Source organism: Carya illinoinensis, chromosome 13 (assembly GCF_018687715.1).
Source record: "Carya illinoinensis cultivar Pawnee chromosome 13, C.illinoinensisPawnee_v1, whole genome shotgun sequence".
NCBI classification, from domain to species: Eukaryota; Viridiplantae; Streptophyta; class Magnoliopsida; order Fagales; family Juglandaceae; genus Carya; species Carya illinoinensis.
In genome coordinates, this window is record NC_056764.1 from 34,254,589 (window position 1) to 34,278,809 (window position 24,221).

Consider the following 24,221-nt stretch of genomic DNA (forward strand, 5'->3'; position numbering starts at 1 on the left):
TTCCGTTTAGAAAAAGGAGTGTGAAGGGTAATCATACCGCATTAAAAATACAGCTAATCCATCCAATGCAAAAGCTGCTTTCTCCCTTCCCTAATTGTCCCACTCCCACCCCCCACACAGCCCCCATACTTTCTTCAAAATCCCCAGCCTCTCCCTCCCCCCAACCCTAAAACGAGTGCGTGCGAAGAGAGAGAGAGAGAGAGAGAGAGCGCGAGGCTTTCATCATCGTCACCGCCACCAAACCCTAATTCCTTCACAATAATGGATCCCGAGTCGACTCAGTTCCAGCAAGCCCAACTCGCCGCCATTCTTGGCCCCGACTCTGCTCCTTTCGAGATCGTTATCTCTCATCTCATGTCCACCTCCAACGAGCTCCGCTCCCAGGCCGAGTCCCTTTTCAACCTCTGCAAGCAGACCGATCCCGACTCCCTCACCCTCAAGCTCGCCCACCTCCTCCAGTCCTCCCCTCACGTTGAGGCGCGCGCCATGTCCGCGATCCTCCTCCGCAAGCAGCTCACCCGCGACGACTCCTACCTCTGGCCCCGCCTCACCGATTCCACTCGCTCTTCCCTTAAGTCCATTCTTCTCTCATGTATCCAACGCGAGGACTCCAAGTCCATCTCCAAGAAACTATGTGACACCGTTTCGGAGCTCGCCTCCGGAATCTTGCCCGAAAATGGCTGGCCCGAGTTGCTTCCTTTTATGTTCCAATGCGTCTCCTCCGATTCTCCGAAACTGCAAGAGTCCGCTTTCCTAATCTTCGCGCAGCTCTCGCAGTACATCGGCGACACGCTTGCCCCGCACATCAAACACCTCCATGCTGTGTTTCTACAGTGCCTGACCACGTCGCCGAGCTCCGACGTTAAGATCGCGGCGCTGAACGCGGCGATCAATTTCATCCAGTGCTTATCTAATTCGGCGGATCGAGACCGGTTCCAGGACCTGTTGCCCGCGATGATGACGACTTTGACCGAGGCGTTGAATAACGGTAATGATGTAACGGCCCAGGAGGCCTTGGAGCTGTTGATCGAGCTAGCGGGGACCGAGCCACGGTTCCTCCGACGGCAGTTGGTGGACGTGGTGGGCTCCATGCTGCAGATTGCGGAGGCTGAGGCGCTGGAGGAAGGTACAAGGCATTTGGCAATCGAGTTCGTGATTACTCTCGCTGAGGCGAGGGAGCGTGCTCCGGGGATGATGCGGAAGCTGCCCCAGTTCATAAGCCGACTCTTCGCCATTTTGATGAAGATGCTTCTGGATATTGAGGATGATCCTGCGTGGCATAGTGCAGAGAGCGAGGAAGAAGACGCTGGCGAGACAAGCAATTATAGCGTCGCTCAGGAGTGTTTGGATCGTCTTTCGATTTCCTTGGGCGGCAATACAATTGTTCCCGTAGCCTCTGAGCAGTTGCCTGGATATTTGGCGGCTCCAGAGTGGCAGAAGCACCATGCTGCTCTGATTGCCCTTGCTCAGATTGCGGAGGGTTGCGCAAAGGTATTGATAATGAGAATGCTAATGGTATCGATGTTATTTATTTTGCTTGGCGCCATTTTATTTATTTATTGATGGAGTAAATTATAGTTATCGCCCTTCTAATGTGTTTGAAGTTCGAATTTTGGGTATGGCCACTCATGGGTTAAATTCATATAATGAGTGTGCATATATATATATATATATTAATTTCCATTTTTTTCTAAGAGAGGTCTGCATTTGATATACAATATTCACTAATGGAAATCGTGATCCTGGTGAAGTCTAGAATAGCTCCCATGGGTCTACATGTTAACATACTCTGTGGTTTGATGCTTCACATGCTTGATATACCGTGGTGGCAATAAGTTCAGCACTGGTGATAAGATCTCTATTGTGCTTTGAAATATTCCTCACTGCTTTTTGTGGGAATTTCAACGGGTACACTTTGGATGAAAGTTAAACGTGTCAGTTACTTTGGGAATGACAATTAAATAGATGAATATAAATGTTTTAGATTCTATTTTTTTTGTGATTATTGGGTTCCTTGCTTTCGCTTGATAAAATTTTACGGGCTCTCTTTTGTGGTAGTTATATTAAACAAATTTAATTACAATTTTTTTTATTTTTTATTTTTATTTTTATTTTTTATGTTTGATAGATGGAATTACACCCTTTGGTTGTTTTGGTGATTTTTATCATGTTTCCCATTGTCACAGGTGATGATAAAAAACTTGGACCATGTGGTGGCAATGGTTTTAAATTCTTTCCAAGATCCACACCCTCGTGTGAGGTGGGCAGCCATTAATGCAATTGGGCAATTGTCTACGGATTTGGGTCCAGATTTGCAAGTTCAGTACCATGGGCAGGTTTTGCCTGCACTTGCCGCGGCTATGGATGATTTCCAGAATCCTAGAGTACAGGTTAGTTGTTGCTATGGGCACATGTGCTTCTTTTTGAACTATAGTTGCTGATGGTTTCTAATTCCTTCTTTCCCTAGCTGGATGCTATTTCTTATAAGGCCCCTTTGTACTTGGGTTGCGGCCCTCTGTGCTCATAATAAAATTGTCTGAAGTATTTATCCATTAAAGGGGTTTAATCTCATGTATATATTGTGTACGAGGGTTGTGTTCCTCCTTGCTATTTTAATGAATCATTTACTTGTAAAATAATTGTCTTAATTAATGTTCAAGAAAGAAAAATGGCTTGGGTAGAATTGAAGAATGCCTTTCCCTAATCATGCTTATGACTGCATTATTTATACCTATTAACTTATATAGGTTGAAATTAACCACAAAAACCTTCTCCTTTGGGTGGGGGGCCGGTGGTGGTGGGGTTTTTCTAACCAAGCCTAGTGTACATGGAATGTAAAATGTATCTAGAATCTTTAACAGATTTCTATGAAGCAATGGACTCATATCATCTTTGGTAATTTTTGTTAGATGATGCATTGATTCTCATAGGAATCAAGAGGCAAGAATACCTTCTTTGTTTGTTGGTAATTCTGTTGACTTTCAATCTACAGGCACATGCTGCTTCGGCAGTGCTCAACTTCAGCGAGAACTGCACCCCGGATATCTTAACACCTTACTTAGATGGAATAGTGAGCAAATTGCTCGTACTTTTGCAGGTATCTCTGGAGGAAATTATTTTACATCTAGAATGCAAGCACATCACGTCTTTTGTGTCTTATTATCTTATATGTATCTTTGCAGAATGGGAAACAAATGGTGCAAGAGGGTGCCTTGACTGCTTTGGCATCAGTTGCTGATTCATCTCAGGTACTTTATAAAATTTGCTTGTCTTTAATTTAATTTTTGTTTTTTTTAATGACTCCATATAACACTAAGCTTGTGTATAGGAGCACTTCCAAAAATACTATGATGCGGTTATGCCTTACCTGAAAGCAATCTTAGTGAATGCTACTGATAAATCTAACCGCATGCTCCGTGCCAAATCCATGGAGTGCATTAGTTTGGTTGGAATGGCTGTTGGGAAGGAGAAGTTTAGGGATGATGCTAAGCAGGTAAGTGCATTATATAGATAGAACTCTACTAAATCACCTACTTTCACTCGGACCTCTTTATTCTCTTTGTGACATACATTTAAATTGTATAGTCAGTTTGTTTCATCAGACGGTTGTGGAGCGATAACAGATTTTCAAGGTTTTCTTGTCAGCTTTACCATTTGTTTTAGCCGTCCTTGTTCATCGAACTAAAGATAACTTTGTTTCTGTTTTTCTTTCAATCCCAAAGCCATAACAACTCCCCCTCATTTCTGTTGTATTCCCCCCCTCCTATTTTAGGACCTCCAAATATGATTTTTCTTTAGAAAATCTATTCCCGATTTAACAGCAAGTCTATGCAGTGACTTTTTCGTCAATTTTTGGGGAAGGAAATTATTATTTGAGCCTTGCAACTGGTTAACTTACTGCTGTCAAAATTTCCCCCTTTATATTTTTTTTTCCTCTTTTCTTTATGGGGAATGGAATGTGATTTTCTCTTGTATACTTCCTGTGTACTTGAGCTATGTCTATTTACTTGTCAATAATTTTTTTTTACTTATAAAAAAAAATTATTTACTTTATTCTATTCCTCATTATTGTGTAATGTTTGCTTTTAATTCCAGGTTATGGAAGTGCTTATGTCCTTGCAAGGATCTCAGTTGGAGACGGATGATCCAACAACAAGTTACATGCTACAAGTATGTTTTTATCATTTAGAATGTACAGAAAACTTTCATCAGGTCATCTAAGTTGTTACTTTTGTTGTTACATTAATATTCCTGTTTTTCTTTTATGATAATCTCTCTATAATGTTATAGGCGTGGGCCAGACTCTGCAAGTGCTTGGGACAAGATTTTCTTCCATATATGAGTGTTGTCATGCCCCCCTTGCTTCAGTCTGCTCAACTCAAACCTGATGTAACCATCACATCTGCGAGTTCAGATAATGATATTGAAGACTCAGATGATGAAAGGTCTGCACATTCTTTATTCTTTGAAGTTTGTTTAATACCTTTAATATTATACTCTTGTATTTGTAAGAAAGTCTCGTTTGGTTACACAGATGAGATGAGATAAAAGTTGAAAGTTGAATAAAATATTGTTGGAATATAAATTTTTAATATTATTTTTGTTTTGGAATTTGAAAAAGTTGAATTGTTTATAATATTTTGTGTGAGAGTTAGGAAAAGTTGTAATGATTATTTGATATGAGATGAGATGATAACGGTTTGTGTAACCAAACCAAGCCTAATAGTAGACTATTGTGGATGCAATTGTAATGCCTGTATGAGTAATACTGCACTGGTAATCAGTATCCAACATTCTGTCTTTTTTTTTTTTTTTTTCAAAATGTTTTTAGCAATTCAGCGTTTCGTTGTTTATGCAACTTAGGTAGATCTTTTTATATGACCTCTTTCTCTAATAATCTCAATCTCTCTCTCTCTCTCTCTCTCCCCCCCCCCCCCCCCCCCCCCCCCAACACACACACATGTGCGCGCGCACATGCAAAATTATAAATAAACCATATATGAATATTCAAATAAACATGCTATGGTTGCACCGGAAGTCCTATCTTTGGTACTGTGATCATTGCATTTTAAGAAAGGTGTCTCTGATGGTTGTAACATGATTAATTCTTGGTCAATAAAGATTTGTTTGCCAATCAAAAAAAAAAAAGAAAAAGAAAAAAAAAAAGAAAGGTGTGTCTGATGGTTGTATTTGTATTACCATATGATACTTGTTTTCTCACCAAGTGTTCTATCCTGTACTACAGTATGGAGACTATTACTCTTGGGGATAAAAGGATAGGGATCAAAACTAGTGTCCTGGAGGAAAAAGCTACTGCTTGTAATATGCTGTGTTGTTATGCTGATGAGTTGAAAGAAGGGTTCTTCCCGTGGATTGATCAGGTTTTTCTAAGTGCATATCTGTTGGGTTTTTCGTCCCGGGTTTTTGTACAACTTAAATGTTTAGAAATAATGCATCTCTCGCACAGGTTGCCCCGACTATGGTTCCTCTTCTAAAATTTTATTTCCATGAAGAAGTTAGGAAAGCAGCTGTTTCAGGTACAGAATTGGTTCTTTATTATAGTTTATTCTCTCCTTTTCAAATCTTGATAAATATCATGATGGAAACATCTACTCTTTGATCATAGCCATGCCTGAGCTACTGCGCTCTGCAAAATTAGCTGTGGAGAAGGGGCAAGCTCAAGGTCGTAATGAGTCCTATGTCAAGCAATTGTCTGACTACATTATTCCAGCTCTGGTGGAAGCGTTACATAAGGTAATCAATTTTTATTGAGATGTCATGCCCTTTTATAAGAAATTTCATGTGCATGCTCCCTCCCCTCCAACTTCCATTTGGTCTGATATTTATGCTCTGATGTCTTTGAATTTTTGCTTGTATGATATGCAAGGTTGGTGAAATAGTTTCATCGAATATGTTTGCAGGAACCTGATACAGAGATTTGTGCAAGTATGTTGGACTCAGTAAATGAATGCTTACAGGTTTGTCTTTCTCTAAGATGGTTACTTGCATGACTTCCGTGGCATTCAATTTTGGAATCTAGCTTGACCAATCAAAAAGAAATTTTGGAATCTAGCTTGACCAATCAAAAAGAAATTTTGGAATCTAGCTTGAATCACATTCACAGGGTAGAGTGTTGGAATTTGTCAATCTCGTTGTCATTTTTCTGCAAGAAACAACTTATAAAAAGCTGACCTTATGTCTGACAGTTTATAACCTAGAAAAACTGAAAGGGCTCTGGGAGTATGTATAGCATGAACTTCACATACAATACAAGTTTAGTATGTTCCTATGGTAAGAAACTTTAGGATCTTAGTGAATTTGCTTCCGAGCCTCTGCTCTCTCAGTTACTGCAAAGAATATATTGGAGTTACTTGTTATTCAGACCAGGTCTAAAAGTTGGCTACTGATTTTTTATTCAAAAGTTTTCCTTCCTTAGTTGGGAATTACCAGTTGGAAATAATTCTCGAGCCATTAGAATATAAAACTGGAGATGCACATTGTGATGTGTTCCTGTTGCCATTAAGGCTTATTCCTCAGTCTTTTGCATGTAACTTATGTCTCAGTATTTCTTTATTCGGGAGTATGTACCCAAGTATGCAGTGAAGCAAATGACAGATTAGATCCTACTAGTTTCGTTGGAAACTAGTCTGAGCTTATTTTTTGGTTGTTTTAAAAAAAGAAAGGAAAGGAGGGAAAGCTCGATTCTTATTTGTAGTGGAGTCTCTTTTTACCATTATTCCATTCTCTCTTTTTGACACAAAGTGAAAAACCACCGAAGTGTGTGAGAACTGGCTTGGATCTGGTTGTGGGTGAAAATGTATGTGCTCACAGCTTTTGCCATTATCAACAGTCCCTTTTTTTATGTTTACTTCTGAATGTGATCTATTTTACTTCTGTTGTTCGTCTTTATTGAGTTTTTCGTAGTACCAAATTTTGCCTTGTCATACCCACCCATGGATAGCCCATGGGAGGCCATGGCGGTGGGTTGCTGTGCTAGTCTCCCCGGGGGTTTAGGTTCCACGGGTGAGTCCTAAGGGCTCCAACGTGGGGTGGTTCCTTCGTCATCACAAAAAAAAAGTTGTCTTGTCATCTTTCCTTTGTTATTTTTTTCATGCTGAATGTCACATGAAATCCTTGAATCTGTCCTGTCAACTGTGTTTCGTATTTCAGATCTCTGGACCATTTTTGGATGAAAGCCAAGTCAGGTCCATTGTGGATGAGATAAAGCAGGTTATCACAGCTAGTTCAAGTAGAAAAAGAGAGAGAGCAGAGAGGAGCAAAGCTGAAGACTTTGATGCTGAGGAGGGGGAATTGATTAAAGAGGAAAATGAGCAAGAGGAAGAAGTTTTTGACCAAGTTAGTTTTTTGTTAACTGTTGATGTTATCCTCGTTAATGTTGATTAAATGCTCTATGAATCTAACTGTAAATAATATTTTTGAAGATTATAAACTTGCCTGATTCTTGCCTTAAACACCGTTTCTGGTCTTAGGTGGGTGAAATATTGGGAACTTTGATCAAAACATTCAAAGCCTCTTTCTTGCCTTTCTTTGATGAGCTGTCATCGTATCTAACGCCTATGTGGGTAAGTTCTCTCATAGTTTCTTTTTCCCTTGCATCGGAATTTGTAATCTTGTATGATTTGTCTTTTGTACTTGTGATTCATGGACAATTGGAATGATTAATCTGTGTGAGGTATGCATTTCAACAAGGGCTTATGCTTTCAAGGTTTTGTTCTTGCTATTGCAAATTTGTTCATGATGAATTGATGCCATCATTTCTTCCTTCTTTTTTTTTTTTTTTTTTTTTTTTTTTTTTTTTTCTGTAGTTGCTTTGCCTGGTACTGCATATTGATTTTTCTTTTTTAATCTATATTAGGTGTTCTTAAATTGTCTTGTTAGAATTTGTAATTGAGGGCTGGGACTGGTTAGGACTGGAGGTTGAGTCTTTTACCTCCAATGATATGATGTATTCTCGCTGATTAAGATTGGGTGGGGAGGACAAGATGCACTAGAGCATACCGAAGAGAGGACTGTTTCAAGTCACATCCTTTTATAATGCACTAGTCCTTAATGACAACATACTTTTCCTTGGAAGACCATTCAGAGGAGTAAGTGTCCCATGAGACCACCTTTGTTTGGAAGGCTGCACGTGGGAAGATCCTTTGGTATAACCTTTGGAAGTAACATGTTGTGGTGGCAGAATGGTATTGTATGTGTACGCAAGATGGGGTATTAGTGGATTATACTTGCTTCAGTGTTACATAGCTTGCACTTATGACAAGTTATCAATTTGTTTTGGTTTAGTTGGGTGATAGAAGGGTGATTGATCTGTTAGCATGCTAGTTGAGGTGATTCAAGAGCCATCATAGCGAAACCTTATGCAAGATGATTCCAAGTTGCTTGATGTAGGTATATGGAGGTAAAGAAATTTGAAGTTTCAAAGGCATTAGAAGAAACATTGAGGACCTTTATTTTATTTTTTCAATTCACTTTGCTAGTGGATGGCAGCCAACATATCCATATCCACACCCTCCCCCCTCTCTCTCTCCCAAAAAAAAAAAAAAAATATTTCAATTGAAAGTGATGTTACTTACCCATCAAGGTGCAGTCTGGAGGTCAAAGGGTGCACTTAAGATGAGTCATAGACTCGGACATCCTGGATTCGATTCCACTTTAGTAGTTCTAGATTACTTGATACATGGTTTTGGTGGGTGGGGTCGCCTGTTCGTGGTTTTCTCCTCGGGGTTAACTCTAAAGGGTCTTGGTCGGTGAGGTTTCACACATGAAAGCAAATATGCAAAAAATATGATTTTGTTTTTTTTTTTTTTTGATAAGTATGATTTTGTTTTTTAAGCACATTTTCTAATTATCGTAGATAAATTTAGGATCTTTAATTGTATTTCTTGAAAGCTTTAAGCAAAAGGGTTAGAATAATTGGGAATAGCTATTCATTTATCCCTAGTCCATCCATAGTTGGAAAAAAAAATAAAAATGAAGGATTGCCGTCTCTCTTTTGGACGTCCTAAAATATATGCCTTATTTTTGAGATGTACATGTCCACATTCTGAAAGTGGAAATTCTGAAGTTTTCAATTTTTGTATTATGCTACCTTTAAAAAAAGAGAAGAAGATTCTCACTAATAACATAGCCATTAAGGAAGATAACAATTCTTGTCAATTTACTAATAATGGTTCCATTTTAAGCAAGAATTCGGGTAAAGAAGTGTTTGATTGAAGGTTGAACTTTTCTAACCAATGATATTTAGAAACTTAAGGGACTTCTTAGGGGTAGAGTGGATGGCTAGGCCAAATTTTAGTTAGATGGCCAAGTTCTCTCTAAGGTTTGTTTGTTTGTGTTTTTTTTTTTTTTTGGGGGGGGTGGGGGATGCAAAACCCTTATTTTGTTTAATTGAGCGTTCTGCACAAATGCTTGTGGCACAATGCAATTAGAATGTAGGTTTTCTGTTGATCAATGTAGAAATGAAGCATGGGAGCATATTGGGTGGGCGGTGTTCTGATGCATTTAATGGCCCTTTTGGAGTAGGGCTGTGGAAAAAAATTCGATGAGGATGGGGAGAATTTTACAGATCATAAGACATGGGGTGAAAGATGGGTCCAAAAGCAGATGCCCCCCCTTCTCCTCCTGAAATAGTCATTCTCCTTAGTATACACTCCTTGTGGGCTTAGGTTGTGCCTCTAGTGTTTTTTTAATAAAATTTGGTATCTTTACCTATAAAATAATATTAAAGGATGAAATGAGTTTCAGAGATATTGCTAGTACTTTGGTCGGGCTGTTTAAGCAGAGTAAGAATAAGTTGAAGGTGTTAAAAAAGAAGAAGAAGAAGAAGAAGATTAAGCTGAAGGTATTAAATATCCAAGGTGAACCTTGGAAAGTTGGAGTTGGTTCTAGTGGGGGTGGTGCGTAGCATCAATAGTTTTGCATGTTTGTTGGGCTGCAAAATCACCACTTTACCTATGAAATACTGGGTCTTCCATTGGGGGTGCCTTTTAAGGCTAGTGCTATATGGAATGGGGTTATTGAGAAAGTTGAGAAAAGGTTGGCTGGTTGGAAGCAGCTATATTTATCTAAAGGGTGCAGGGTTACTCTTATTAAGAGTACCCTCTCCAATCTTGCCACTTATTTTTTTTCGTTGTTTCCATTGCCAGCAGGGTTGGCCAACCGGAATGATAAGTTGTTTTGTGCTTTTTTATGGGGTGCTATGGGAGAAGAAACTAAATTCGGTCTTGTTCTCCTATCTTGGTTGGAGGGTTAGGAGTTCATAACTTGAATATCTTTAATAAGGCTTTATTGGGAAAGTGGCTATGGAGATATCAATTGGAAGGAGAGTCGCTTTGGAGGGAGGTCATTGATCATACGGAAGTGCCTTTTTTTTTTGTTGGGGGGGGGGGGGGGGGGGGGGGTTGGTGCTCTAATGAAGTTTGGAGGGTTTATGGTGTGGGAATTTGGAAAGTCATTAGAAAGGGATGGGAGAGTTTTGTTAGTCATGTTAGTTTTGATGTTGGAGAGGGAGGTAGGATTATGTGTTTCAATTAATATTGTTTTTTCTGTTTATTCATCAAAAAAAGAGGGAGGTAGGATCTGTTTCTGGTTTGACATGACTGAGCCCTCAATAGTATGCTTTCGGTTATCTTTTGATTGGCATCCGATCGGTATGCTGCAGTTTTTCATTTGCTTTGTCGTTCTAATGGTTCAGTCCAGTGGGATATTTATTTAACTAGAGCTGTACATGACTGGGAGATTGGCGAAGTTTCAGCCTTTTACAGTTTTTTATACTCTTGAGGCTTGGTGGTTATGATGTGGACAGGATGTTGGGCAAGTCTAAGGTGGCGAAAAGTTCTCTGTTTGTTCGTACCATAAGCTGTTGTCTTCTCAGAATTAGGCCTGCAACCCGATGAACACAAGCTGGGTTTGGACCTGACCCACCTTGTATATTAAAAGGCGCCAACCCGACCCGGTTCATTCGGGTCTGGTCATAATGCGGTCGGCTTGTTTACGTTACTCTTTCTCTTAACTGATCCTGAAACATCTTTTTACACCGAGATAATATTTTTGAGGAACACATGAACTCAAATGGAGGGAGAGATTATTATTAAAGACAGAATCGATAAATTGAAGAGTACGGATACTTCCATCATCGCTTTTATTGATGGGGACTTTTTGAGAAAATTGTCCCTTTGGAGATTGCCATCGCTAAAGTAGAACTCAACCTGCAACCAAGGGTACAAAGGATCTCAACATACATGCAAACCCAATCGGAAGTCAAAGAAAGTGAAACATGTAAGACTTAATTATTGATGTTTGACCTATTGGACAAGGAGGTATTTTCCCAGATTACCATTGATATGGACAAGGAGGGTTATCCTTCAATTTCTGCTTCCTTTTTGGTATGGGTCTATCTGAGTTTTCTTCAACAGCTGATTTTGACAGAGTTATCTCTTTTGAGGGCTTAAATCTGGGGCTGTTTTGGGAGTTTATGAGTTCTGTACCTTCGAAAAGGGGTTTTCAACTTTGAATTAGAAGGAGAAGAAGAACTCTTGTGTGTGTTTGTGTGAGAGAGAGAGCCTCAGACAACATCTAGGACCTTCCATGGACACGGAAGAAGCTTCACTGCAGCTAAATGGCATTGAGATCCTGAAATGGATTTTGAGAGGGGCTTTGCCTTTTCTTCCTATGATTTTTCTCTTCATTTTACATACCTTTTTTTAAAAACATAATGTATATAATTATTTAATTACATATCTGGGTTCGCTTTTGAAGATGGGCATGCCAAGACTTTGATGGACGATGCTGATGCCACCATAGACGTCGATGCTGATGCCGGAGAGGACAACGCCAGATCTGAAACTTTACTGCGCTGTGTGCTCTGTATAAGAGGCAGAAGTCGGGTTCAAATGTTGTCCGGCATTGGTTGGGTTGGATGGTTGTCAAAACCGACATTTACTCAACCCGACTTTAGCGGGTTCGACCCAATCGAGTTGGGTGGATTGATCGGCTCAGTGGGTTTTATGCACAGGCCTACTCAGAATAGTCCTCCTTTTCCTTGGAAGTGTATTTGGAGGTCTCACATGCCTTCCAAAGTTGCTTTCTTCACTTGGACTGCTTCTCTTGGGAAAATATTGACATTGGATAATTTAAGGAAGCGGGGTATTATTGTTATGGATTGGTGCTTCATCTGTAAAAAGAATGGGGAAACTGTGGATCATCTTCTCTTACATTGTGAGGTGCCAAGGGCTTTATGGGATGGCATTTTTGGTAGAACCGGCTTGGCTTGGGCAATGCCTTTGAGAGTGGTTGATCTTCTAGCTTGCCGGAAAGGGCTTCATGGTTGCACTCAAGTGGATGTGGCTTGGAAGATGGTTTCTTTATATCTCTTGTGGTTTATTTGGATGGAATGGAATGAATGGTGTTTTAATGACAACGAGTGTACTTTGGAGCAACTTTGGAATTTCTTTGTGCACTCTTTGCTGTTTTGGTTTTCTGCTTTAGTGACTAATGCATCTTCCGTTCATGATTTTCTGATGTCGCTTTCCATTTCCTGGAATGTACTTAGGTGTTTTCTTTTGTATACTTCCTGTGTACATGGGCTTTGCCTATACATTTGTTTCTAATAAAACTTCTTGTTACTTGTTAAAAAAAAAAAGTCTGAGTATGATGAGAGGATTTAAACTAAGGCTTAACGGTTGATATGGCACTAGTGGAAAGTGAAAATTTCCATGCCTTATGAATGTTGTAGATATGGCCGTGTATAGACCAATAGCTGTGAGCAAACAAATTTGTTACTCGCCCAGGTGGCTGGTTCAAGCATTCTTTAGCATAGTTACCATTCTGGATCTGTATTTCTTGGTTGAAGATTGCATTTGTATGACAGTTTTTTTAAGTAGTTTCTGAGGATTATCAATGCTTTCTTTTGATAGGCTTCGCCATAGCCTTATTATCTCTTCAGGTTTATTTTGAAAATTTCATCATCTTATGATAAAGCTAAAGACAATTTGCAGCTGAATTGAAAGTTTTTAATGAAATGGAAATTCCATGTGCATAGTAAATGTATTTTGTAACCAGCTGTTTAATGTTGATTTGACCCAATTTAAATAGAAGCTTTTATCTTATGCTCTAATGAAATGTCTTGTGCCTTTTAGATGAATGCTACACTGTTTTCATTATTCTATGTTAAAGATTTAAGTTAATTTTAATACTTTTATTGTGAAGTTCTTTCTGAGTTTTTTATTTAATTTATGATCTTTTTCCTTTTGTCAATATCTGTTATTTATTCCAAGCATTTCATGACTCCTTTATTTTCACCGCCATCAAAACTGTTCTATTATGAATGCAGGGAAAGGATAAGACACCTGAGGAGAGAAGGATTGCAATTTGCATCTTTGATGATGTGGCAGAGCAGTGTCGTGAAGCAGCTCTTAAGTATGCTCTATCACAATGTTTGCTAGGGCATTAGTTGTCATAAAGAATTTAAGTGATATATCCATTTAATGTTGTGGATGAAACAGATACTATGATACATTTCTTCCCTTCCTGTTGGAGGCTTGCAATGATGAAAATCCTGATGTCCGACAGGTCTGCACTTGCTAAACTGTTGCATTTAATATGCTTCCAGTTTGCAATTGTTCTCACTTGAGTTGTTACTATTTTTCAGGCAGCTGTATATGGCCTTGGGGTGTGTGCAGAATATGGTGGATCTGTATTTAAACCTCTTGTTGGAGGTATTTCTGCTTGCATTTATGGATGTAGTTGATTTCTTTTGAGGATTGAATTGCTTTTGTATTGTATAGTATTAACTGTAGTTATGGGCTTTTTGCAGAGGCTCTTTCAAGACTAAATGTTGTTATTCGGCATCCAAATGCCCTCGAGGCTGATAATGTTATGGCATATGATAATGCTGTTTCTGCACTAGGAAAAATATGCCAGTTTCATCGTGACAGCATAGATTCAGCTCAGGTACCTCCATATCTCAATTTAAGCCATCCCTACAGGTCTTTGTTCTAAAAAATAAAATGGAAAAAGTTAAATGAATAATTACTTGATTAAAAGGTATTGCGCGATTTTCTTTTCATAAGAATTGTGTTGGCCTGATAGTGTTTGGGAGTATATTTGTTGCTATTGCTAAAAAACTCCAAGAAATGATTCTGTGATGAGCTATCGTTTTTGTTTTCTTGGTGAGTCTTTACTCAGATTACATCTTCTTCTGGTGTTTGGCAGGTTGTTCCTGCATGGTTAAACTGCTTACCAATAAAAGGTGATTTGATTGAGGCCAAAGTTGTACACGAGCAGCTTTGTTCCATGGTGGAGAGGTAAGGACTTATCATTTTTTTTTTAGCTTTTAATTTGTTCAGGTCTCAGTTTAACTTGGCCATCATATTGATATATGGAGGAGCTTCTTCGCATTTACAGGTCAGACGTAGAGCTTTTGGGTCCCAACAATCAATATCTTCCTAAAATTGTTGCCGTGTTTGCTGAGGTTAGTTTCTGATATTTTATTTGATCAAGCACCCTTGTCTTCACTGCTGCATTATATATCATCTGTACTCAAGCAATCTATTTTGTCCTCCATTATGATGACATAAAATCTAAGATCCATATTTCTCCTTTATATCTGCTTATCTGATACATGTAATATGTAAGAGTGAGTAGATCCAAACTAAAGACTGCTTTTGTGGTTTTGTGGAAAAGGGGGGGAAGAAGAAGAAGAAGAAAAAGGGAAGAGGAGAAAAAGGGGGGGGGGGGGGGGTGTTTGGAGTTAGGTTTATATGTAGTGATCTTTAAAAATATGTAAACGTATAGATGATGTCAAACCGATTGTAGACAATATGAAGCACATAATCTCCATCCCTTCAAAGGTTGGTGTTCTATCAATCTCATACCTTTTATCTATGACACCACCCATGGGCATTTGGTGCATTTCAGAAATCACCAGAGTTCCTTGTTGACCAAAAAGAAAAAAAACACCAGAGTTAGGTGTGGAATATGATTCCAAAACCTGACACTGTAATATTGGAGGGGGTGTTCCTGACGTTTATTGAATGAGTACATAAACTTTCAACCGTGATGGTGAAGATAAAAAGAGAAGGCAATTTAATAAGCCACAAGTCAACTTTTCAAGTTCAACCCTTGGGTCTTTTGGAAGCCCATTGATCCTATAACCCATTCAAAAGGTGGCAATTCACCTCACATGCCTCCAATTTATAAAGTTTAAAGGAGCTGGCACCTTTCATTATGTTCCTCTTTTGCATTAGTTCTTGTGACGAAATGCCTATGTTAGAAATGTCCTCAGTCCACCATGGGATATGCCAGAAGAATTTATGGCCTACACTCGTATTTATTTAATTCTAGTGACATGTTTTATATACCACTTAACATATTTGCGTGTTCATGTTGTGGTCTCATTCAAATGCTAACTTGAGTCGCATTGCTAGAGTCAGCTATCTGTTTGCATGACATACCTAGCTCTATATTGTATGTAGCAAGCGTTTTGCTTGAACTGTTGCCATTTACTCTTGAAAAGTTTTGTGATATACCACACACAATGACATAATCAAGTGACGACAATCTGATCAAATGCATATGCTCAACAAAAAACTGCGTGTAGCATTTTCTCTAATTGAGGGGAGTGATAATTTGTTAGGTTCTATGCGCTGGTAAGGAGCTGGCAACAGAACAAACTGTGAGCAGAATGATCAATCTGCTAAGGCAACTTCAGCAGACCTTACCACCATCTACCCTGGCATCAACTTGGTCGTCCTTGGGGCCCCAGCAACAGCTTGCATTGCAATCGATCCTCTCTCAATAGTTTTGTCTTTGATGAAAGGTGGCTTTTCATGCTGTGTTGGCTGTTTTGCAGGGTCTGTTTGTGTCAAATATATTTATTACCCATTCTTTTCCATAAGATGGTTCCCACCATTCCTTTTTTGCGTGATGCTTTTTACAGCAAGCCGGAATCAGTTTGAGTGTGAAAGTCGTCATTGCGATTGAAAATGAAGCGTTTTTGTAGAATGTGTATAATACAAGTTGTTATTTATAGTGTGATTTTGGGTCTATAAGAGATGAAGGGTAGGTGATTGTGATTTTTGTTTTTGTTTTTCCCTTTTCGCCCATTTACCGACGGTTGGTGCTTGGGATTTCAGGGTTGCCACTCAGGCAGTTCCTATAGCAGTTTTGGCCCCCTCTCCACCATATGTGTTTTTCATTTCATACACTCCCCGAATAATAATATTATTGTGAATTATTATTATTATGATTATTATTGGTGGTGATTCTTTCATTACGTTTGCTGTTTTGAACTCCTTTGTAACCATCTCCCCGTAATATGAATGGATGGATGGGCTCTTTCAAATTTTCTAATCTATCGTGGACTATCACATGTGATTTTAACTTAAATGTGTCGGATGTCATGCTTAAAGAGCAATTAAAATTATTTATTTGAGGAGAGATGGGGAGAAAATTTTATTGTTTAAAAATGGGCTCTTCACAGAAGCTGCTTGTTGTCAATTGAAATGGATTGACGCATGTTTAGAACTAGTAATTATTTATTTATTGTACTTAAATTTGCAATGTAGGGTGTTTTAATTCATATTGCATTCGAGTGGACATTATTTTAGGGAACCAAACCATAGGGGAGGCACTCAAAACAAAAAGGTTTGAGTCATAGCCTGATCGCAACAACCTTGACAAAATAAGTAGTAGACAGACATAATCATCATAAGTTGAAGAATTATCGCGAGTCTCGTGTCCTTAGCCATTCCTGGTGAGAGTTTTGTCCAAAGAAACCAAGGAAGCAGCAACATGGGATTCATTCCAATGGAGATTCGGGTACAAATACGTGTGAATCACACTTTTTTGGCTTTACTCTTAAATCTCCAAGTCTCCGTCATTCGTGCCTTCCACGAACCTCGGCTTCTTTATGGTTGACCCAACTGAAAGCTTTTTCTTCTTTTATTCTCTTTACCATTTAGCCTATGTTATGTGCCCTACCCTGCAGATTATATAAATATATATATATATATAGAGAGAGAGAGAGAGAGAGAGAGAGAGAGAGAGATTGCCTCGGTATGATTTAGTCTTCTCCTAATGTTGAGAAATCAGTCAAATTTTGCAAGGAGTAAATGGAAAGATGACATGCTCACCAGAAAGATACGACGAGCTCCCCACTAACATTACAACTCCCAAAACCTCCTGCCTTCTCTCCTATAAATCAGCCTCCCTTCCTCCTCTATCTTAAGCAACTTTCAAAAATTAGCCATGGAACATCATCAGCTTCAAAAAAAGCAGCATAAAGGAGTTTCAGCCAACAAGCAAAGCAATTATAAACAGAGGACTACCAACTATAGCAGAAACAAGTTTGTTGGGGTGAGACAAAGGGCTTCTGGTAAATGGGTGGCAGAGATCAAAGACACCACGCACAGGATAAGAATGTGGCTTGGCACCTTTTAGACTGCCGAAGAAGCTGCTCGAGATTACGATGAAGCTGCTTGCCTACTTCGTGGTGCAAACACCCGAACCAACTTTGCCACTCATGTCTCCTCCAATTCACCTCTCTCTTTGAAAATTAAAAACCTCCTCCATCAGAAAAAGACTATGAAACACCACCCTTCAGCAGCCACCACCTTTAAACCGAGTTCAAGAATTAGTTCTAATAGTTGTCTCACTAATTTTAGAACTCATGATAGCTCTAACTGCAGATCTACTTGTAATGCTCCATTTAGTGGCAAAGAGCAGGACGCGGTGATGGATGGGGATGCATGTAGACCAGACCTAAGCAGCTGCATCACGGGACTTGAATCAGGTAACTTTCATTCTGATCACCCGTGGCCATTCCAAACTGGTTGTGATCAGCTTCCATTAATTCAAGAGAGGCTGGAGCATCCAACACATGGCGGTGCCTCCAGGTACAACAGAGCTAGACCTCACAGAATTTGAGCAAATGAAGGTAGAAAGACAAGAGTTCAGCATCGTTGTATGCGATGAATGGAGTGAATGAGTACATGGGGAATGCATATGATGCTGATGTGGGTGATCCTCTCTGGGATCTTTCTAATTTGTGTCACATGTTCTGTCCAAGTTGAGAGAGATTGACAGCTGGCTTTGTTACAACAAAAAATATCTGGTAATTTGGAGAAACTCTACTGTCTTTGGCGATGAGTACAATGAAATCATAATGCATACAGATCAACACTATTAGGTGTCAAATGCACATCATCTGTGTATTACACAAGCAGAGTTTCCAAAGTGCTTAAAAATCTTTTACATAGCTAGTCAAGCTCTGTAAGATCTTTCCTAACGCAAAAGTAATTCTATTGGTTTTGATCACTGTTAGAATTCCGCGGCAGATATGAAACCACCAGACTAATCAACTTGAAAAAATTCATTTAAAAAAACAAAAACAAAAATCTTCTTGCAAGCAGAGTTCGTGCATCAATTCGCACACCGATATTGATATATAAGGTATATATTTAACGAAACGATGTGAATTAAAAATGGAAATAATTTTTATAAGATAAGAGATTTTCTTCTTCTCTAAAAAAATTTTTAATATTTTTTTAATAAAAAAGATCATCGGTGCGTGAATTGGTGCACAAAATTGCTTCTACCTAGCAAAAACTCGTTTCTTTAACCCAAGAGGAGTTCCAAACAGCACTCATAGTGGCAGCACAATTTTTATAGTTCAAACAAGTACCTTTGAACACCAGGACAAATCAAGCATCATTTCATTCCTCTTACTCGTCCTGTCTTCCAAAATAAAGACAATCGAGAACACTAACAGACGTCTTTGAAGACAAATTTTTATCATGAAAAATTCTAATTGCAAATATAATTGTGCACCAATTTAATACGATTGATTAAAAAGTAAATTTTATTAAAAACAGTGTTAATTTAAATTTTAAGTATGAAAAAATCAGTATTAGTACGCATATTAGTACGCGACTATACTTGTATGTAACAAAACTCTTTTATTATAGCTGCTAGACTAATGGACCAGATGACAGGAGCTATCATCCTTCATGAACACGCATCTTTCTCAATAGAGAAAAGTGAAATACAAATGCATCCTATGGTTAAATTATCTTTCTTTTTTTTCGTCAGATGGTATATTCAAAACGAGCTGTAAATTATCTGGATAGTCGCAAAGATTACTGAGAGACACTGCAAGTCATTATAAAGTAATATCACTTCATTATTACAAGAGAAACACAAATTCAGAATATAGACATAGTTTTGACAATTTGACGGCATAGGGACAACATTTTTTTAAATCAGTAACTGCATAAGGATAACATTAACACACGTGATAGAAGAACAGGTAGTTGGAGTATCCAAAGGCAAACCCCGAGAAGCAGAAGCTGACTTTCGCAAAACAGCCTTAGTAATCTTCACCTTCCTCTTCATCATCTACACCTTCGGCACCAACTTCCTCATAATCTTTCTCAAGAGCAGCCAGATCTTCTCGGGCTTCAGAGAACTCCCCTTCCTCCATGCCTTCGCCGACATACCAGTGCACAAATGCCCTCTTTGCATACATGAGATCAAATTTGTGGTCAATGCGTGAGAACACCTCTGCCACTGCTGTGTTGTTGCTGATCATGCAAACAGCTCGCTGCACCTTGGCAAGATCACCCCCAGGTACGACTGTTGGAGGCTGATAGTTGATGCCACATTTGAAGCCAGTTGGGCACCTGTCAAAACCAACACGATGATTTTTCAGGACTATGGCAAAGTTACATGGCAATTTGTCCATCTGGGAGAGAGCGGGTGTCAAAGAAACACAATTAAGTCACCAAACCCTTAATCCATAGTTACCATCTCAATCTCTTACCAAATTTTATTTTAGGCATTCACCCACATGCAAACAACACACACAAGCCTAAATTACTAAACAAGATTCAAAATATAATTCAACTTAAGGCATGTTTGATCTTTTGAAAAGGAGGCAGAAAAGCAAAGCAAGAAATAGTTTAATTATCCTGTCTTGATTACCAAAAAAAAAAAAAAAAGGTTTAATTATCCTGTGACTTGTTGCTGACCAACCAGAATAATATGGGTTAGGCATTATATGAATATATAGAGAGTAATTAGGTCATACAAGTTCAAGTTCAAGAAAAATGATACCAAGGGATTTTTTTTTTTTTTTAAAACAAATGCTTCACAAAAGCATCATTCCCAAGATGAAGTTCATAAGTATGCTTTATTTCATCCAACATTAATTAGGTATTCCTCAGTCTTGGTGAGTTGAATCCAACTCCCTTTTTTTTCCCTTACCAGTCAACGAACTGAACAGTTCTTTTGGATTTGATGGTGGCAACTGCAGCATTAACATCCTTTGGGACAACATCTCCACGGTACATTAAGCAGCAGGCCATGTATTTCCCATGCCTTGGATCACACTTAGCCATCATGCTTGAGGGCTCAAACACTGCATTTGTGATTTCAGGAACTGAAAGCTGCTCATGATATGCTTTTTCGGCTGAGATGACAGGAGAATATGACGAAAGCATGAAATGGATCCGAGGATATGGTACAAGGTTTGTCTGGAACTCAGTAATGTCCACATTGATAGCTCCATCAAATCTTAAAGAAGTTGTCAAGGATGATATGATTTGAGATATCAATCGGTTCAAATTGGTATAAGTTGGCCTCTCAATATCAAGGGATCTTCGGCAAATGTCATAGATAGCTTCATTGTCCAAGAGCACAGCCACATCGGTGTGTTCAAGAAGAGAATGAGTAGAGAGGACACTGTTGTAAGGCTCCACAACGGCGGTTGAAACCTGCAATAAAATAGAAGTCACCAGAGCAGAACCCCCCCAATATTGGCTCTACCTAAATATTGAAACAATTTTTCTTATTTAAATTACAGCAGAGTGGGTATCATTAAGTATAACAAAAGAGTTGCCATCATAAAAATAGAGTTCAAGCGCAACCACACTATCTTTTAACTCTTACAAACATATGTAATTGAACCATCTAAAAATGTTAACAGCCAACCATTTTTAGAATTATCACATCAGACAACAACGTGATAATATATATAGACTTAGACCAAAGAGTAAAAGACTACAAGCTTGGTGATTATCTTCACCTGGGGAGACGGATAGATGGTGAATCCAAGCTTTGACTTCTTCCCATAGTCCACAGACAGTCGTTCTAACAACAGGGACCCAAGACCAGAACCAGTACCACCACCAACAGCATTAAACACCAAAAACCCCTGTAAGCCAGTACAGTTATCAGCTAATTTCCTTACCCGATCCAGGCAGAGATCTACAATTTCCTTCCCAACTGCACAACAGACACGAATCAGGTTAAACCAACAAGATATAACATGTATACGCTTGTGGAATTTGTAATCACTCACCTGTATAGTGCCCTCTTGCAAAATTATTTGCGGCATCTTCCTTGCCAGAAATTAGCTGCTCGGGATGAAAGAGTTGTCGGTACGTCCCAGTCCTAACTTCATCGATAACCGTTGGTTCCAAGTCAACAAATATGGCCCTAGGCACATGCTTGCCCGAACCAGTCTCGCTAAAGAAGGTATTGAAAGCATCGTGTGCAACTCCCACCGAAGTATCACTGCAAAGACAGAGGTTCATAACCACCCCAATACAATTTTATCTCGGGAAATGCAAAGACCTAAAACAATTAATTACTTCTTTTTTATGAGTGAGATTTAACGCACTAAAATTACATCTGTGAACTCAACCAAATCCAGCGCACATTGACCGCAACTAATGCATCAGATCAAAATTTTGGGCAATACCCATCTCTGAATTCAACCAAATCCGACCTAGAACCATAAAAATCCTAACTTACCAAACCAATTAGGTAGCTGTCAATTGTATTTCTTTTAAAATCGACCAACATTCAGCCCAAACCATGCCCGGATCTTCAAACCATATCCAAATATAATGGTACCAACAGAAGGATTTCTACTTTCAGATTCGTTAAAAATGACAAAAGAACCACATGGGTTTCATTGCAATAGATCAATCCACTACATATATGTTTCAGCGCTGAATAATACGAAAAATTACCTTGGCATCATGCCATCGGGCTGAATGCCATGCTCGAGGCAATAGAGCTCCCAGCATGAATTCCCCACCTGAATCCCAGCCTGCCCAATGTGTATGCTTATTATCTCTCTCATTATCCTTCTTCTTCTCTATCTGCGCAGCTTTTGATCAGAATCGAAACTATACCTTCGTAGGTTTCTGTTGCAAATTGGAAAGCAGACGAGAGTGCTTTCACGAAATGGATCATGCTTGCTTAAATAATGTAAATTTCGTGTTTTTTTTTATTAAATTTATAAAAATGTTATTACAATATTTTTAATATTTTTTTCAAGATGTTCGATAAATAAGTAAAAATAACATATAGTTGTTCAATCATTAATTTTAAAAGATTTTTCAACATTTGATGTCATATTAAAAAATAAATTTTATCATACCATCAAAAGACATTAAAATAAATATAATAGCACATAAAAATAAAAATAAAATATTTATTTATAAATCTTATTTTTTACACGTCCAACACATTTATGATAGGGAAGCTTATTCCATCAATTAAAAAAGTGTTGGTATTTTGATTTTTTTAAATTTATGATGAGTCCTATTATTTTTTAAAATTTATGTGTAGTAAGACTCATTAAATAATATTAAATATTGTATAAGTTGAATATGATATCCATTTTTTTTAATTATAAAAAAATAATTTAAAAGATAGAATCCTACTCTACAATAATAATATATTTGATGATTGGGCCTTATAGTTACCAATTAATGGAATTTGAGTTGTATAGAATGGAATTTGATGAATTATTTGGAGTCCGCCTAAAGAGTGCCATTTGGACCCCCCATCCATCTGCCGCCAGCCTTGTATTGGGACCCTTTACAGCTACTTTCTCCTATCTTCCCCTAATCAAATGCCTATAACATTACCTCTTTTCTTTTCTTTATTGGGCTGGAAAAAGTAACATCTTCTTGTTAAAAGATGTGGTTAGTCTATAAAAAGAGAACAAATAAGAGATAAAAATCAGATTTCAAATATTTTTTATGGCTTACATGAACTCCTTTTGCTAGCTATTAGATGATTACTCCATATATATTAGTGGTACACCACAAAGTGTTTTAATTAGTTTAATATAATTATTTATTTTGGGTTCGACGAGTTGCATTTAAATAGAGAAAGATTATTGAGATTCTTTGAAGAAATAGGCTGTACATGATGACTTATATATCTGTCGTCAGTCGTCCGGCCTAATAGAAACAAGCTGCTTTGCATGGGAATGTGAGAGACATGGGAGATCAGTTGGGATGCCTATAGCGGCTGTGGGAGCAAACACATGATGTTTATTTAAGAGTTGTGCTATATATAGTATATTATTTGTATGCTCTACTAATATAATTAGTAAAAATAATTATGTTATATCAAAAATAATAATACAGACAATCATATCAATGGAGTACCTAAAAAATATATAAAAATAACTACATATAAAATTTTTATTTATTTAATTTGGTTGGTAATGGTAAGTTGGCCTTTCAATGCCAATATACCAACTTCGATTTGGCCTTTCCATAGTTTCTTGTTCAATTCTACAATTTTACTTTTCTTTTATATAGCATGATCATTCACAACTGTTGTGTATGCTCTTCCCTTTAAATACTTGCATATGTTTTTTTTACAATCAATGGAAGATATTTTCTCTTTCATTCAACATGGTATCAGAGTCCTCCATCTTGGGCATCTGATTTGTTCCTTCTTCACTTCCTAATTTTTTTCCTTCTTCAAGTCTTTTACATACATCACCATCTATTAGCAATGATTTTTTTCCATATTTTCTTCATTCAGCCGATTGGGGTTCATTCAACCGACTACACCAGTGCCAATATTTTAGTCTCCTCTATTCTAAATGAAGATAACTATTCCACATGGTGTAGAGCCATGAAGATGGCTCTTAATGCCAAGAACAAACTCTACTTTATTGATAACATTTTGTTGACAAACAATGATCTTAGTACTCTTAATGATGTCAAAGTTTTCTTAGCTGACTGTGTCAAGATCAAAGACCTTAGTGCACTTAAAATATTTTCTTAGCTTAAAAGTTGCTCGCTCACCATCTTGTATTTTTCTTGAGTAAAAGGAAGTACACTCTCAACATGCTCCTTTTCTGAAGGAGCAGAATTTGAAATTGACTA

General features: G+C 38.2%; 3 protein-coding genes and 1 pseudogene across 4 annotated transcripts; 3 read left to right on the forward strand and 1 right to left on the reverse strand.

The window, feature by feature from the left end:
• Positions 1 to 140: 140 nt before the first annotated feature.
• Positions 141 to 16,294, forward strand: LOC122291256 (importin-5-like). 2 transcript variants are annotated; one of them, XM_043098915.1, is made up of 21 exons: positions 141 to 1,491; positions 2,187 to 2,390; positions 2,993 to 3,097; positions 3,183 to 3,248; positions 3,329 to 3,493; positions 4,096 to 4,170; positions 4,291 to 4,445; positions 5,246 to 5,381; positions 5,468 to 5,537; positions 5,627 to 5,754; positions 5,922 to 5,978; positions 7,171 to 7,356; positions 7,491 to 7,583; positions 13,352 to 13,437; positions 13,524 to 13,590; positions 13,670 to 13,736; positions 13,835 to 13,971; positions 14,233 to 14,324; positions 14,425 to 14,491; positions 15,656 to 15,838; positions 15,959 to 16,294. In XM_043098915.1, the coding sequence occupies exons 1-20, from the start codon at positions 262 to 264 to the stop codon at positions 15,818 to 15,820; spliced, it is 3,351 nt and encodes a 1,116-aa protein (XP_042954849.1). In that variant the 5' UTR covers positions 141 to 261; the 3' UTR covers positions 15,821 to 15,838; positions 15,959 to 16,294. The 2 variants fall into 2 exon arrangements, with proteins under 2 accessions (XP_042954849.1, XP_042954848.1); XM_043098914.1 differs by having other exon boundaries at positions 15,656 to 16,294.
• LOC122291257 lies at positions 10,432 to 13,340 on the forward strand. Its single transcript, XM_043098916.1, has 2 exons — positions 10,432 to 11,298; positions 11,779 to 13,340. The coding sequence occupies exons 1-2, from the start codon at positions 11,262 to 11,264 to the stop codon at positions 12,627 to 12,629; spliced, it is 888 nt and encodes a 295-aa protein (XP_042954850.1). The 5' UTR covers positions 10,432 to 11,261; the 3' UTR covers positions 12,630 to 13,340.
• Positions 16,295 to 16,415: 121 nt separating the features above from the next.
• LOC122291188 lies at positions 16,416 to 18,394 on the forward strand (annotated as a pseudogene).
• A 783-nt stretch (positions 18,395 to 19,177) lies between these two features.
• On the reverse strand, positions 19,178 to 22,272 carry LOC122292314 (tubulin alpha-5 chain). The gene is made up of 5 exons (XM_043100585.1): positions 22,056 to 22,272; positions 21,380 to 21,594; positions 21,104 to 21,303; positions 20,284 to 20,792; positions 19,178 to 19,700 (listed from the first exon to the last, which is right to left on the reverse strand). The coding sequence occupies exons 1-5, from the start codon at positions 22,166 to 22,168 to the stop codon at positions 19,388 to 19,390; spliced, it is 1,350 nt and encodes a 449-aa protein (XP_042956519.1). The 5' UTR covers positions 22,169 to 22,272; the 3' UTR covers positions 19,178 to 19,387.
• Positions 22,273 to 24,221: the final 1,949 nt, after the last annotated feature.